This window comes from Cloeon dipterum, chromosome 4, assembly GCF_949628265.1.
Source record: "Cloeon dipterum chromosome 4, ieCloDipt1.1, whole genome shotgun sequence".
Classification (NCBI taxonomy): Eukaryota; Metazoa; Arthropoda; class Insecta; order Ephemeroptera; family Baetidae; genus Cloeon; species Cloeon dipterum.
This window is the reverse complement of record NC_088789.1, coordinates 10,882,732-10,900,276: the sequence shown is the minus strand read 5'-3', so window position 1 is coordinate 10,900,276 and position 17,545 is coordinate 10,882,732. Positions and strand designations below refer to the sequence as shown.

General features: G+C 42.8%; 1 protein-coding gene across 11 annotated transcripts in view; it reads right to left on the bottom strand.

The window, feature by feature from the left end:
• The window catches only part of LOC135944397 (transcription factor SOX-5-like), a 169,544-nt gene that overhangs the window by 33,033 nt on the left and 118,966 nt on the right, over positions 1–17,545 (bottom strand). For 5 of the 11 annotated variants that reach the window (XM_065491293.1, XM_065491294.1, XM_065491296.1 and 2 more), the window contains one exon: positions 13,156–13,267. The exons of 4 other annotated variants lie outside the window; for them this stretch is intronic. In XM_065491293.1, coding sequence (XP_065347365.1) covers positions 13,156–13,259 — 104 coding nt within the window. In that variant the 5' untranslated portion in view covers positions 13,260–13,267. Of the gene's footprint in view, positions 1–593; positions 1,940–13,155; positions 13,734–17,545 lie in introns of those variants that run through there. 2 more of the 11 variants (XM_065491298.1, XM_065491300.1) reach the window with 2 other exon arrangements.

Sequence of the window (17,545 nt, the reverse complement as noted above, 5' to 3'; positions counted from 1 at the left end):
ACAGAGGAAGTAATAAACGATTTACTGATAATTGTAAATTCCCCCAAAAATAGTCCAAAAAACGATTTTTTGAAACTTTTACTTTATTAGTAGTAAGAAAAAATATATTTAAATATTTCATATTTTCAAGAAAATTTCAAGCAACCACGGAAATCAACTGAATTTCTTTTATTTCTTGCCAGAACCTTGTCTCGGACAGTCTATTTTGGGTATCAAACTTAGGGTAGACGCGCTGAACCGCACAATCTCCAACCACTAACTCAACTGGGGTTTAAGATAGCAGCATGCATTGAGACAAAAATGCGCAGTATCAAATTCATTAACCTCTCAAACAGAGTAAATTAGGAAAACACGAGCCTCATGCAAGAACGCGGAATGTGCCGGATTTTTATGTCGATTGAGAAAAATCCTTGATTTTCCGACGCAAAAGGAAAGAGCTTAAAAATGAGCGAATGCTGAGATGATTTGTGCTAATTAGTGTGTTTGAAAAGTACAATCCTTGATTTATCCATTGAAATCGAATGAAAAATTTTCGTTTCATATAATAATGAATGATATAAAATTAAGAAAGCATAGGAGTATCTTAATCTCACCGAAATTTCAGTTGACCCCTCCGGAGCGAGCGCAGTTACGTTTGAGAGCGGCGGCATAATTAGCGTGTGCACGGGCGAGTGCCCTTAGCTGTTTGTGCGAGAGTACTCGGACGAAGACTAAAAAACAGTTGGCCGGCCGGCTCCATGCGTTCCGTCCACCACAATACAAGTCTCTCCGAGCGATCATTGCGTGCGCACAATGAAAGAGGCGAGATGTCTGGAGGATGCATGGAGATGGTCCAGCGCGGAATAAATTATCAGCGGCCAGTACCCCTTCGCTGCTCCCATGAGGGGTTGAGATCTTGTCACACCAGAAAGATAAAAGGTGACGCGCTCGCTACGGAAATAATTTTTTGATGGTTTTGACCCTCAATACAATGTTGTCTGATATGCATGATAATGCCGCTGACATTATTATTTTGGGGAGAAAGACAAACTTTTTATTCGGGCTGGAGCTTTGAGCAATGATAATGCGCATAGAAGTCGTCGTCAGGCATTCACCGGCAACATAAACAAAACTGGATCTCTGCCGAATATTATCCAGCGCATTCATGTTATTCTTGCATTTAATCAATGGCCCCACCGTTTGTAATCATTTTGCAGAGTGTTGTCATTATGACCGAAAGCTGCATGCCCCCCGTCGTAGAAGAGAGAAGATACAAAATATAAATCCACACGTTTTGTTTGTTAATAGGAGCTGAAAGGATTCATTTCAATAAATAAATAAAACGAGAGGCGGTGCGCTGGGAGAAATCATTATTATTTTTGTTATTACTGCCACCGTGTCAAAGGAAGAACTGCGAGAGCGAAGAGTGCCAGTGCGAGACGGGCAAAAAGGTTTGACGCTGTTCTCAAATCGGCATGAATAGACGCGACGAGCAAATATCCTTCTTTTGCAATGCATCATCATCGTCGTCATGCGCCTCTGAATGTGTAATTTTTCATTATGTGTGCGCCGAGATTATTTGATCTGTGTTCTCTTCTTTTTTGCCCCGTGTGCTCTGGATTATGGCGTATTCATTATAGTTCGCGAGGCCTTATTGAATGATTATGTTGGAATATAACTGCTGCCGCTGTTACATTGTTCGTCAACGCTTGCTTACACAGCCAGCACCTTCGGGGAGGACTGGGGGAGACAGATAAATTGGTGGATGCTGCACGCTGGACCCGCCGCGATGACCAGTACGTATATTATAATAATTCATTCCCCTTTTGTGTCACACACCTTTCGAATAATGAAGCGGGCATCAATCATCTTAAACCAACATTCCCGGGCTTCGATTCGGACAACCGAAGCTGCGCCGGACGCGAAATGAGAAGTCGCAGCAGCTTGGAAATCGGCCAACTACTTTTTTCTGATCAAATCAGCCTAGAGAAAATAGAGGAGAGTTTTGAATTGGGCAATTCACAGACTTAGCCAATTTCTCGGTAGTATAATGATTAGTTTCCTCGCCTGTCACGCGAGAGACCAGGGTTTTATTCTCATCGGGGATACTTTTTAAATATAAAAAATAAGCTCATTCAAACAGTTCAATAATGTTGCCAATGCCTGTTGTTGGTTATGATGTTTCGTCTGCATCTTCTACCAGGATGAAAAAGTGAGTTTATAAAAAATCTTTAAAATATTTGTCAAATAAGAACATCTATTTGACTAATTTTCAACTTTTCGATTACAGGATGTGACACATTACGAAGCAGAGTTGCTTTAAATAGAACTAAATTCATTTCTAACTTAAAATCTATATTTTTAACTCAGATTAATTACAAAATAATAATAAAATTATCGGTTAAATCAAATTGCAGCTCTCTCAAGCGTTCCAACTCGCCAATTTAGTGGTTTTCGACCACTGCTGGACCACACGTCATATATCGTCGCATGCGAGAGACTGGGTGCATCTCCAAGTGGATTTTGCGCTCGCTCGACGTCACCGACGTTGAGGGGCAATTTCCTTCCCAGGGAATTTTAAGAAAAGCGCGCCGAACGGAGATGAGGTTGATTTCCTTGCGTTAATAAAGGGCGAAAGGGATGACACTTGAGCACCGAGGCTGCGAACAAGATTGATAATCGGCTTGGAACACCGGCATGGCAATTAGTTTGCTTATGCAAGAAGACGAGAAAGAGAGAGAGCGCGCGGCTGCCGAGAGCACGAAGGCGGCTTAATAGCGCCGGATGACGCTCCAAGAAACATAAACGATGATTCCATTAGGCCAAATCACATTAGTTTAATTATCTGCCGGCAATGGCACAATTTAGCCATCATCTTCCAGCATCTCTCCCTGGCGGCGCAGGATCAAGCGGCGCGCGCTAAAAGTGTTTACGCCGTGAAATTTCTCGGTGCCGGTCATCCAGTTGGACGATCAGAGGAAAAATGGCGTGCTCCTTCTCAGATGCAGATGTAATAATAAAAATTGGAATAACAAACTATCGCCGCCGTCATAACTGACGCACGGCAGGAATTATGGAATATATTATAAAATGTCCTCTCTTTATTTAGCTTTGCTTCGGCTGCTGCCGTCCGGTAATAAAAATGACGAGGGTAAAAATAATATTTCTCCATTTACACAAAGTCAAAAGTCCAGCAGCAGAAAAAGAGCGAGCCGCTTTTTTCTCTCTCTGCGCGCGGCTTTTATGCCTTTTCTGTGTACCACGGCGGAAGTTGACGAGTAAACCTAATATACTCTCTCCGCCGCTGTGTGTTAGCTCGTTCGCTGGAGAAACAGACTTCCTAAATCTCATTTTATATCTAGGCGACAATAAACATAGAGAAGAGAGCGTCGGCATCCGTAAAAAAGCCATTTCCCCGTGTCGCCGTCATCAGTCGGCGCAGAAGAAGCAGAAATTGCATTATCCCAATCCATTTTCCATTTCATCAATGCGATTTGTCGTGCCTGCACCAAGCAGAGAAATTGTGCGCGGCCCAAAATGCAGAATGCTGATGTCAGGCGAGGAATGATGGGAAATTGCTCTTTTTCAATAACATTGGCGCTCGCGCGTTTGCACTCTCCGTGCTAAAGTTTGTTCTTTCGCTGACGCGACGGGAATTGCTGCTAAATGTGAGCAAGAGCACTCTTGCATGCTGAGGGAACAAAACCGTAACAAAAATCATCAGCAGCTGTGCAGCTAATTTTGAAAAACGAAGACAAAACAAAAAGATCTTAAAATAATTTAGTTTTGCTCAGCATTAATCAAACTTGCAAGATTAGCGAAAAAGGGGATGAATTTTGAAGGGGTTTTTAGTTTACAGCATAAAATCATATCAAACGAATCCAATATGATCAAAAGATTCTTCTAAATCGCCATCAAGTAATATTTTATTATTATTATTATTATTTTAACCATGATCATAAAGTGTTTGCAACCGTAGCTTCAAATATTTAATAGTCTCCGCATTAATAGCCTTTTATACAAGAAGATGGAATAAATATTATAAATCAACTAATTCGAACCCTTTGAAGCTTTTTTCTCAATCAACACGCGAACAAGTCACACATTATAATAAAGAGACAGCTAGGCCAAAAAATGGAACTGACAGACTAATAAATAATGCGTCATTAATCACATGCAGAGCCACGAGTATTAAGTGTCTGTGCAAATTAATGCCAAGACGAGAGCGAGAGTGTGAGTTGTGATCCGAAAGGGGCCCACTTGCCCCTTTGGCCCCTAACTGTTTTATATATTAAATTTAAACCGCTGTTATTTCGGTTCGCATCTTTGTTTCTCTCGCCCTCGGCGCTCAGCCACTGCACACACATAACAAGCTGCTGCGTGATATTTTAACCCTTTTGTTAAAAGGCTTCTCTACTGCCTCTTTTTTCGCCCGCCGCGCTCTCTCTCTCGAAATAATAATAATAATGCGGTAGAGACAGGTCCTTTGAGCTTTCACAGCCACAACAATTAGCGCTGGTATTATTTTCAGGCGAGTGAAACAAACGTCTCTTTTCTGCTGACGCCGAGTGTATTTCAACGCTGCTGGCGAGTTAAGTATAAAATAATGGGGTTTTCTCTTGAAAATGCCTGATGGACCGAGGCGTTAATTTGACACGTAGTTAAAAACATGCATAGTATATAGGTTGGTACCAAATATTTGAAGTGCATATTAAGCGCACGGAAATGAAATGTTTTTTAAACCGCAATGCAAGACTTAAAATGATCACTCGCAAAATGTATAGCCTTGATTAAAATTGCTCTAACCCAGGGGGCATCCACTCAGATTATATAATTATAGGAAGTAGTGGGACAGAAAATATTGTAGTTGTGATCTTTTGAATTTTTTTATAGCAAAAATAATAAATAGAGTTGGTGTTGTTTTTAGATTCATAGAGAAATTTGATCGAAGTTCAAAGATGATTGTTGAATCATTCCAATTAAAATGAATCGGTTTTTAATGCTTAAAAGAAAAAGTGCAGAGGTTTTCTCTGGCATCACACTTTTCCGAATAAATTTGGCATTTTTTAATATATGTCCAGGAAAATCCCGAATTAGTGATAGCAAATCACATAATTTTTAATCTTCGGTTTTCCTGATGGTTGTATATAGTCGATTTAATTAAATTATTTACTCATATTACTCATTTCCTTGTATAAAATCTAAATTGAAATAAATGAGCGTTAAGCACAAGCTTAATCTAATTTGTTAATTGATATTTGGGTTAGATAAAATACAGTACGTACTGTACTCTTGTACAAGGGCTTTCCTTATCAAATGATTAAGCATAATCAATAGATATATTTGTCCATTTAATGCATTGGATATGATTGGTTACGTCCCCAAAAATATGTACATTTTTTAAAGTATTGTGAATCATGAATGATTCTAATCCCGCTCAGAATATGATGTATCTTCAGAGATAAATAAATTGTTGGGAACGCAGTTTGCTAGGTGGAATGAGAAGAGCGGCAGCGAGTAAAAATTTAAATGTCCAGCAGTTAGTGGCGGGGCCGGGAGAAAAAAACACCCGCACACAATGTACCGTTACCAGTCAGGCAAGTAGCCCCGGCGACGACGGCGGCGTCGTCATGGGAAAGTGGCATTTTTCCTGAGCCGCCGCTGGACGCTCCATCTGCGCCTCTCGGCGCGGCGGACAATGCTCGGCTAATAGTAACAAAAGGCGGCTTGTCCAGCCGGCAGTCGCAGCTAGAGCGCAACAATGCAGCCGGCCAATTGCGAGAGGAAATGCATCTCGGCCAATAATCGCGAAAAATATGTGTGTCGCGCGAGCGGGATATATCTATCGCTGGCGTGCGCGTTGGCAGAAAGGAAAAATCGTGTGCAGCCGTTTTCTCAAGCGGGTCCAGCGGCAGGAAGGAGGAGATAAAAGTGTATAAGTGACATGCTGGAATGGAAAAACTCGTTTCGGCCGCTGCCCTCCATACATTGTGTTAGATTTGAGTCCATGAAATAAGAACCGTGTAAATTTAAGCTCGATTGTGTACAAAGGAACCAGAGACAAGCACGGCAGATGAATTGTCCAGGAGCAAGTACTTTTGTCATTATGATTATTATTCTAGCTGAAGCGGAGAGAAAGGGTGAGGTCCAGCAGCTTCTCCATAATCTGCTCTTCCTCTTATAACGACAAAGATAGTGTGCGGCCGTTGTCTATCCTTTTATTTTTCGCCTTTGTTGCTGAGGACATTGTGACAACCCAACGAGCACCCAGCAACTCTTCTCCCCGTGCGCGCGGTGATCAAAAAAGCGATTGTCATCTGCACACAGCTGAATAATCGGACAAAAAGGAAAACGGTAGAAACGCATGTCGGCGATCCACAAGGATCTTCGGATTTTACTATCATTTTATTTTGTGTGCGTGTCCGCGAGCATATTGAGCGAGAAAGAGTCTTTTCAAATAATAAGTAGATGCACGCAAGTATACGACCATTATTGTAGGCCGCTGAATACCGGACCATTCTTTCGCCACCGCGCGCGTATTCCAGTTTCTTGTCATTATTGTCATATCACTGAGCTTATTATTTCGACCTTTTTATTCCGAAATTCTGCCGCTGAATGAATTTATGATGAGCTGTGGACGGCGCGCACAAAAAGAGTCGTTTTATGATTTCCAATGCGTATCATCGCTTTCAAGAATGGCTTAGGGGCCTTTTTAGCCGCTGCCATTTTTCGCAGGACAATCGAGTTAAAAGTCCGCTTTGTGATATCACAACACGGAAACTCAGCAACGACTTTATTTGCTGGATGAGTGACAACGCAAGTGGCGCCGGCCGAAATCCTCGCATAAGTAATTAGTTCTCATGAAATACACATGCAAGCAGCGGGAAAAACGATTATGCAAAATCATCAAAATAACTCCGTCGTGCTCGGACGGTCCCCGAACGCATTTATGAAATACAGATCGCATTCACTTTACTCCCGCGGAATGCTGCCCATTTTCCTTCTCCGCCACCAGAGAATGCCGTATTTCATCTCGCTCGTCTTTTTAGAATGACAAAATGCAAATGCTGCATCGGCAACTTATTTATAAACACACGCAAGCCGCTGACATGAGCGGAATCGTTTCGCGAAGGATTTGTATGGCCATTTTTACCCATTCTGAAAGCACACACACGGCATTATTTAAACTAAACGGCAGCGTCGGAATATAATCCGGGTGCATGCATCCCCTGCTAAAAAAACGACGATTTCATTATTTGAATATACAATCTTTATAAATGACGCGGAGTGATATTTTATGAATTGAAGTGTCACATGGCTGCTGTGAAAAACGCGCATTGGTCGTGCTCATTGTTCATGTGCTAAAAAAGCTTTATTAATGATCGTCTAAATATCACACAGCTGAAGAATGCATCTCACAGTCCCATTGTGGGCTAGCTAGATTCCTGCTGTCGCTCCTCCGATTCATTCACTCACATATTGTTGCCTAGCCGTCTCCGCTGCTGAGCTGGCAAAAGGCAACTCGGAGAATATTTCTTATTGCGAGGGTCGCGTAGAGGAAGTCAATCTGGACTTCAACAAGCAATATTTCCAGTCATTCCTTGAAGGAAGGGGTCTTGAATATTCTGATATAATAAAATCCCCACAGTGAGCGAAAATTTTCAAACAAAATCTAAAAATTCAAAGAAAAAGTGACACAAAATGTCATTTGCTGTTTATATTTCGCGACCCTTGCATTCTTCCGAGTCGGCTAGAAGTGCAGAACGGATAAATTTGCTCGGTTACCGGTTGGTTATAAATACACACACGCGGACAGAGAAATATCAACTTATAGCAGGAGACGCGTCCTGTCACACACGCAGCGCACAACTTTATGTTGAAATCCCTTTATATTGTGCTCAAGAAAAGCCAGATATGAGATGAGACAGCAGCATCTCGCCGTGTCATTTCAAAGGGATTAAAAAACGCAAACAACAAAAGCGCGCGGCATATAAAGCAGCAGGCGCGAGAAGCGCAGATAAAAAACCCGCTTCTGCCGGTACACATATAGTGTCCGTGTGTATATAGTAGTTGGCGGTAATTAATTACATTCGGTCATCATTGTGCCTGGCGTTGGCAAAAAGAACCAACAGATAGGAAATATATACGTGGCAGGCTATATCCAAGGAGAATGAGTTGCGCGATTTGCTTCTGGATATTATAATGTGCAGCTTTGTCCTCCACGCAGAGAGAAAGAGATGAATTGCTTGCAAATCTCCTCTGTGAAACTAATACCCTTAATGAAGGCACTTATTTTGCGTTTGGAGAGGAGTGAATTCGCCCCGGGCAACCTTTCCACAGTGAGAAGCGAGAATTGTGCAAAAAGCTTTAACACATTTGAAATTCCAATAATTTGCTATTTAATTTTCATGCATTGAGAAATTCATTAGCTCTCTTTGTAATGAACACCGTTACTTGTTTTCTTGTGTGGTCCATCTGTGAGAGGACACGCATATTTGCACCCGAGATATCAAACGTTTCTCATCTCGTTTTTTCGACCGCATTAGCCAGTTTTTTTATTGTTTATAAAAACGGATACGAATATCAATTCATCTAGATGTGGTGGTGGCTGAGTGCTTTTATTTACCGCTGCGGAATTTTGTATCTATGTCATTGGTTTATGCGAGTATTATGCGATGGCGGTGCAATGAGGCGAAACAGCGCTGATGCATTTGCAGCCTAGCCCGCGTAGGGGCGAACAAATAAAGATATAGAGGGTAGGTGACCAATCGATGGGTGATTTTATGGTAATGAGCTATTAAGAGGCGGAAGGAAGGCATAAACCGCGCAGGAACACGGCTTTTTGTCATTCTTCGGCTGCCCGTGGATGGTGGAGATGATGATTTTTTAAGTTTATACATCGGCCGGGAGACACGCGCACGCGGCCGAGTAAAAAGAGTGGAAATCGTCCGCCGGCATCAGGGCTATTTTCCGAATGCGATCGAGTGGATGACCAGACTGCTCGTGGCAAATAAAAATATGAAAAAGCGAGCATCGCACTCTCATTTAATGAGCCAATTCATATTGATGATCATGGGCTGTGGGGGAAAATAAAGAAGTGGAGAGAGATGACTGCTCTCTCGCTATTTCGCAGACTCTTAACTCTCCTTTTTTACATTTTCCGGCAGCAGCTCTCTTGATTTTCCTACCGCCGGGTTAGAATATGAAAATGGCTCGAGTGCATCAGACTTTTCAGTTTTGTCGGCGGTTAATTAGGGTGGAATAATGAATTCATTCGGCGCTGATGATTTCATGCAGTATATTCTTGTGTTTTGTGTGGTGCTTGACTTTTTTATTCGAGAACACTTGCGAACTGGAGTGGTTGTGAATTGTGTTAATTGTAATTGATAAGTTGCTATCGTTAAATTAATTAATTTGAGAGACTTTCGTTACTAAACAACTGTATTGTCACACTTTTGCTATACAAAACATTATTAAGATGGTTCGCAGAAATATAAAAAATGTGTATGTGGTTTCCGTATAAGGAAAATACCGAAAATATTTAAAGTCAACATACAAAAAAATTAATTTAATTCCAAAAAATATCAATAGGAAAGTTTTTTTTTTTTAAAACGTTTTAAAGAATAAATACAGACTTATTGTATATAAACGATTGTGTTTACAATAGGTTAGAGAAAATCTGTAAATAATTAAATTTTGAATATATTGCGCACGATTTAAGTATTTATTAAACACTTATATTGCGTTTGTTAAAGATCGAGGAAAGAAAACGAAGCAAATCTCAGATACTATTATGGGCTTTTATCTTATTTAATATCTCTTTGCAAATGATAAATTTTCTAAATGGTAATTGCGGGAAGACAATTGCTCTGACGCTGTGTGTGCAGAGAGGTGGGAAAGGCCAAATGCCGCTGCCGGCCGCGGGGATATTTTTATTCGCAACTTCTCGCCATGAATGCTGGCCGGGTGTGAATGGGGCCGTGGGCGGCGGGGGCTGCGTGAATAGCGGGGCAGAGCGAGGTGAAAACTTGGCACACGGCTCATTACCTTGATGCCCGCCGCGCGGCTGCTCATTACAGAGTGTGGCTCGAAAATCGCGTTTCCTCCAATTTTTCAGTCAGCGCCTCGATCCGAGCGAACGCTCGCGAAACGCGTTGCGCTTCATTCAGCAGCGGGGCAAAAAAGTGGCTCGGCGGCGGCGGCGGCGACAGTGAGCATGTGGCCGCCTTGAGACAATAGATCTCCAGAGTATATTAACAGGATGTAAATTGTGATGCCAACCGCAAAGAGTGACGAGGCGCCAGCAGCCCCTCGTAAAAAGCGGGAGAAAAAGTCGCCTGCGAGGCTGTTGATGCACCGCCTAAATAAAATAGCAGATGTGCTTTTGTTTCTACTCCATTGTCGCCCAAACGAGTGGTTTGCCTTCCAGTCTGTGATTCTTCGCGCTTCCTGTTCATCTGCCGCGCCGGCTTCTGGGATTTTCCCATTAGCGTTATGATTTCATTTATCATTTTAATTGGGCTTTTCTTTTCAGGCTACGTTTGTCACCAAAGTTGCATTTCGAATATTAATGAACGCAGGTTCTGGGAAAGTGCTCCGAAGTCGAGCACTCTTTCATTAATTTCATTAAGAGCGTTTAAAAAAGTCGTCGTTAAACACTCTGGGTGGTGCACTATGAAAATATACAAGAAATCCCGCTGTCTGTTGAGATCAAGAAAAACCGTGGATTAGTGACAAAAGTTTGAAGCGTTCTCCCCTAATCTCAATATACTCTCGGAAATATCATGAATGTGAACGAATAAAAAGTCTGCAGCCCTGGCAGACGAGAAGTCATAAACAATTCAGCGCTGCAAGCTAAACTGTTGCATTGTCTTTTACTACCCCCTCGAGGGTTTGTTCTTCTCGGGGTCAAGAATTAGGGGGAGCTGGCTGGCTGGCTGCTGCTATACTGCTGCTGCAGCGTTTGATGCAGCAGCAGCGGCAGCAGCCCCAGCTTGCAAACCACAACCCAGATGTGAAAATGCACACACAGGCCCAGGAGAGATGCATTTTTCGTCTCAAAAAAAGTCAGACAAGGAAAATACTTGCGGCTGGGAATTGTTTAAAATTGGCCAAATGGCGAGCATACGGGTATTTTTCACATTGTCCCTGGCCTTGAGCATCTGTTAGGCCGGGTCAAATTTCCTTAAAAGACTCATTTTTCACTCTGGCGCAACCTCTATCTCGAAAACTAACAGACAGACGCACGCTGCTTGTTAGCAGTTTTAATTCTCCCAGCATCCTTTTGATCTTGCATTACGACTGATTAAACCATTTCTAACAGACAAAGTGAAAGATTCATCTATCTATCGGACTGGTTGCTGTCCTCTTTCTCTCTGTGCCTTAATTGAAAAGTGGTTGGTAAATAAAGGTCTCGGCTGCATAATTATAGCAAATAAAAACAGTTGGCTCGGCTGACCCTCCAACTGACCCTCTCGCTAGAGCCGGCTACAACAATCGCTTTTGTGTTGGGGAGGAGCGGACAATACGAGCGAGAGAGTGCACCCCGGCTGCGTCATAATCACCGTTATAGCGGCGAAAAGGGGTTGAGATGTCATAATTAATACCGCAGCAATTACCTTGATTATCTAGAGTCAAAAAGGGGATCGTTTGATTTATCTATTTGCGCTGACCGATCATTTTGAATGGTACTTACAAATTCTATAAGCGCTCCAAGCCTGGTGAGGAAAATTTACTCAAAAATGAGCTTCATGAGAATTATTCTCGGGAAAACCACAGCCGCGATAGAGAAAAAGAAGTAGGTCCAGACGCATAATACCAAGTGTGATTATCACTTTCGCATTCAACTTTCAAAGGGAGGCACTTCCTGCTGCGACTCTCGGCCAGCAGGAAATCAACATTGTATATGCACAAAGCATTGCCTGAGAAAAAGAAATGTTTCCTATTTGTGTACGAAATTGATAACGCAATCTGCGGTTTGAAACAAAAGCTGAACGCGGTTCGGATAAGAAAATCCGTGCGCGTGCATAAATACATATATTTAGTCTGTCAGGAAGAATGCAAAATAACAAGAGAGGGAGTGCGCGCAGACAAGAATGAGCCAAGAATGTAATTTCAGTCAGCTTCATTATTATTTCTGTCTCGAGTGCGATATTTTCTCATCGCGCACTCCGCGGCCGCACAATGGGCCTTCATTACTGCGCACGGCTCCCGTCTGCCGCATACTCATCAACAGCGCGCAGAATAAGCGCGAGAGCGGTGCATCGTCGTCATTATTTCGCCGAGTGTACATATATTTATCATATTTGGCTGCCGATGTGTGGAGAGGGACAGACAATAATACGCGGGCATTGTTTCTACATGTCAAACCAGGGAAAGAGCAGAGTTCGTCAACTGATGCAATATCGCGCGCGCGGCGGAACACAGCGTGCACACAACACACGCACTTGTCTCCCGCGAGATCTCACCCCATTCACTCGGCGTGCGCGCCCCAGAGCTCCCGCGTGCTGATATAAAATTCCTTTTGTGGCTCATCTGAATCAATAAAAGCGACAAACAATGTCAGCCGCGAGGGCGAACACATGCAAATATATTTTCGATTATTTGCTTTGTATGCAAAGTAAAAGGCAATAAGCTGCTGGCTTGCAGGGGAGCCGAGCCGAAAATCATCGCACAAATGTTATCGACTATTACGCGCAGTAGGAAATAAAATTGCGTTATTGAAATTGAGTGTCAGCTGGCGGAAGATTTAATTTAAATGAGATTGAAAAAGGGTTATCGCGTTCAAAGATCGACTTTTGTTTCCGCGATAAAATCGGATGGTGTTGGAAAAGCGGCCTAATCAAGGATAATAAATATTCATCAGCATTTCAATTATACCATCAAGCCAGTCGGGCGAGTGAGAACACGTTCAAATTAAAGGTCCGCGCGCGAAAGGTGTGTTCTCACATGCAAATGACGGTGGCGGACCTGAAGTTACAACCGCCCACCTGAGCGTGGTTACTACCTGAGCGCAACCAAATCCAGCCCCACGGCTGCCTAAGCGTGCACGGCACGAATGGCAGGCGCGCCTCCCTCCACTTCCCAATAGCAGCAGCAGCAGCAAACCGGTCGTTGCGTTAATTAGACAAAAATCTAGAATAGCAAATGCAGCAGCCACCTGGCCAGGGTACTCACTGTTTCTTGAGCTGAGCGAAGGTGTTGGCGGATAGGATGTCGTGGTGGTTGAAGGCAGGGGTGATGTCGCCGCCGGTTCTGCTCACTAGGGAAGCACCTTGCATACTAGCCCCTGTTGGAAACGAACACGGTGCACCGAATTAGTATACCGTGCTCGGTCCGGCTTGATTGAGAGAAAAGTCGCGGCGCCCGATTGGAGTGAGTGAGTGAGTGTGTGAGAGAGAGAGCAAAACAACGGACGGGTGCCGGCAGTGCTAGAACAGCAGCCGAAACATGGTCCGCAGCGGCGCAATCGGGCTGAGAGAGTGAAGAGAGCTGGCGGCTGCGATGGGAATTATTTTCGAGAGGCTCACAGCGCGCGCTCGCGTCTTCTCTCTCCGCTGGACCAGATGGATGCTGTGTAATGTTCTCTCTTCTTCTTGCATGCACACTGGTGGGCAGGGCCGATCTTTAAAACAGAGTGGGGAGTACCAAAGGGTGCCGTGGAGAAGAAAAGAGACAACAGCCAATGGTTAAGCTCGCTCCACTGTGTTTAGCACCGCGCGCGCTCTGCGCGGGTGGAAAACTACTTGCCAGGGGTATTTTATTATGTGGCCGTGAGTGCTGCGCTCGACTCGCGCTGAATTTCTGCCAGAGACACCGCCGAGCACGCCTCTTCCCTGCAACTGGTGCAAGATTGCAGCACAGTGCATTGGTTTATTGATTCGCGAGCTCATTTAACCGCTTTTTATCGCACTCTACTTGTGAGTGAAAATATTATAATCCAACGAAAAGGAAGAATGGATTAAAAATTAACATTCGCATGCATTGAAGGATCAAAAACCAATTAACGTTTTCCTTATTTTATGCTAATTGGTCTGATGTATTTGTAATAGTTATTGAACGTTTTACGGTGGTTGTTTTGATCACCTTCAAGACAAACTATATCATGCCACCGATCAACGTATGTTAATATTCAATTACATATCTGCCTGCGATGCTTTCTCGAATGCGAAAAATGCAAAGCATTCCAGTTAATAGCCTCTAGACAAGATTTACAACCGACATTATTTTCAGAAAATATAACGAGATTACAATCTGAAACAGGTGCATATCACAATTTTATGTATTGATTTTTTCCGCTTGCTGCTGGAAGCGACTGCTGTCGATTTATAAAATAATAAACGATTACAGATCGCGCCTTAATTTATGGTGTTTTTGCTGGAAACTCGCATAAAAAGTGCAATGCTCGCCTTGTGCACTTCGTATGTGTCACTGCGCGGCGGACTACAGAATCCGCACCTGCTGAATTATAAATTTTAATTTTATGCGTTTTCATGAAAAATGAGCAGTTGGAGACGTGGTGATAAAGAGGACAGTGATCTCGATAAAGAAAAACTGCAGCCGCAGCTCCCATTTCACGGTGGTCATCGAAATAAAATTAATATATGGCACATTAGATATTGCATTTAAGTCTGAGAGCTGCATTTCGTTTCACAATTACGCTTAAAATATTAACTCAGGCAGTGAACGACTGCAATTAAATTCACACACACGGCGAGCCGCGCGAGAATGCTGCTAGAGAATTAAATATAAATGCGTAAATATCATGTGTAAAAAGATTTACTTTTTACTTTTGTGTAATTTCAATTTTAATGAATGCAGAACGACAACATCATCTCTCGCCTTGCGATTATTTCTTCTCTCTCTACTCTCGCTGCAGTTGTATGTTCTAGAGAGATAAATGAGAAGTTAGTTAGTTAGTTGGGCTGCACAACTTTAACTGTACAACTTAATTGCTATGACCTGCTACGTCTTTTAATTATTCTTCGCATTTACGCGTGCACGCAGCACTCTTGCACACACACATCAGCTGCTCGGGCTTGTCAAGAGAAGATGACTTTGGAATAAATGAATGCATAAAACGGCATTCTGGATATGATCTCAGCAGCTTTTCGTTTTAGCTCTCTCAGTCAGCTTTCAGGAGTTGAATTAGTGATTTATTTATTTTTTAAGCAAATTTACCGAAGTATGCAACTTCACAGCAAGCGGCCCGTGCCGGTTGCATAATAGCAGGGGATCTAGCTTTGCATTTCTGCTCAGGATCGTGATTTTTCCCGTTCGAGCGTTTTAAAATGCAGAAGGAATACATTTAACGTCAAACAAGGCCATCGTCTATTTGCTGACACGTCAAATCAGCGCAAATAAAGGGAAGCAGCGACGGTCAAAGAGTGTATATATACGCTCGCTCTTTTCAAAGGGGCAGCTGCAAAGAAACGTTTTGTTAATTGTGTTTTCCGTCGCACTTTGGCGGAAGATTCACGCGCGCGTATTTACCTGTTAAAAAGGGTTGAAATAATTCCAGCGGTAAATTTAATAAAGCGACTGCGTATTAGAACACCCTTTGGACCCTTGTGTTGGACGTATCCTATGCCCTGTGAGAGTGTTTCGAAATTCACAGGATCTGCACACATATATGCATCCAGTTTCTTTTACAGCGCGAATTAATTGCAAAGCACACAGGGGAGCGAGGGGAGGGCGGGGGCACGCTCCTCTTTCGCGCGCGCACAGTCATCAGCGGGTGATCTTCAACCTTCAAAACGCCGGTTATTAAAACAACACAACACTTTTCTGCAAGAGCATCTCGCTTGCAAAAAAGAGCAGCTCGGCGCTTGGCTCTGATATTAACGAGTACGAGCACTGGGGTCATGAAAAATAGTCAAAATGAATAATATCTCGGGTATAGCATTTATATAGTTCTTTACGTTAATTAATCCTATGTTTAATTTACCTTACATTAAATTGAGTAGACTTGTAAAAAAATGCCCACCAAAATCTCACACAATTTAAAATTGATCCAATCAAAAAGATTTAGTTTTGAAAGCAAATATATTTTCTTGGCAATTTATATTTGTAAAAAGAAAAGCCGTATGTATAATTATTTTAAAAATTAACCGTTAATCTTCTTAAGAAAAAAAATGTCTTTATTTTCACATTTTCATCTGTACCAATCAGCTGCAGTTTTTTTTTTTTAAATATCTTAATTGATTTGGAGACCATCGGTGGAAGACTTTATTAAATTTTTTCTTGAGAAAATGGTGTTTTGATACAGTCGAGTAAATCATAATATCCTCGATGAAACAAATTTCTTAATTAATATTTCAATTGAAAATTCTGTCTTTTAAGCCTATGCCAATATGCTTGGTGCGAAACAAAATTGCACGCCATCGGATGAAAAAACCCTTGATCAAAACTTGAAGGATGGGGATTCTGACTATTTTTCACAACCCTCGGGATCATGAGAGACGTGGAGCAGAAATTGAGACGCGCATGGCCGCCCGCATTTTTTCGCAAACTCGGCGAAAACTGTGCACGCGACTTTTTGTCACAATTAAAAATCACAAAAAGCCTTGCGCGCGGGTGTATCAAAAAAGTTTCCATCTCGTTGCATAGTTTCAAAGTGCGTCCTCGCACAATGAGCGAGAGGCTCGTGGAGAGCATCAAAAAAGCGTGCGCAGGACTTCTGAAGGTTTTTGATACGAAAATTTGTATAAAACACGCGAATGGCGCTGACTTTTGTGCAAGGGGACGTTCTCTCTCTTTTTTGCGTCGGTGGGTGTCTCATTAAAAATATTTTTTCAATGAAGGACGACGCGCAGGAGGACTGCTTAAACGCTCACATGGACACAGTTAATTAATTTCATCATCTCGTAAGAGAGGAAAACGAAAATTCGCACCGAAAAGAGAGGCCGCCCTGCAATTTAACGGCTGTATAAATCGCATTTTCGCCATCAGCCGGCTTAATGGTAATTTAATCTTAATTGCGTTACGCATCACACCCTGCGCCGGTGCGTCGTGTGCAGGGGTGTGAAAGTGTGTGAGCCGGGCGGAATCCACCTCTCGCGCATATACCTACGCCTCGTCTACACCTTTAATAATACATAAAGACTGCCGTGAATCCCAAAAGTGCGAAATTCCAGCAGCAGAGCAGCACTCGCTTTGCAACCGCGCTGCTTTTCTTCTCGTCTGTCACTCGCGCGCTGCTCTCGTCTCGGTGATAAATATTTAATGAAATAACATTAAACTTGGCTCTTTATGTTACTGCTGGAGCGTGTTCCATCTCAAGCAGAAAGTTTTGAGTTAATTTCCTTAATTTTCTTATGGCATGATGTCGTCAAACCCCCGGGTTTGCTCCTTGCTTCCTTTCACCAGCAGCAAACTCTCTCGCGCTGTTATCTCTCTCTCTCTCTCTCTCTCTCTCTCTCTCTCTCTCTCTCTCTCTCTCTCTCTCTCTCTCTCTCTCTGCCGCGCGCGGGAGCGTCTGTCTATTTACGTAATCAAACCGAAGCCAAACTTTCTGCTAATAAAATAATGAGTGACGTGCCTCAAATCACACGCGCATCTCTCAAAC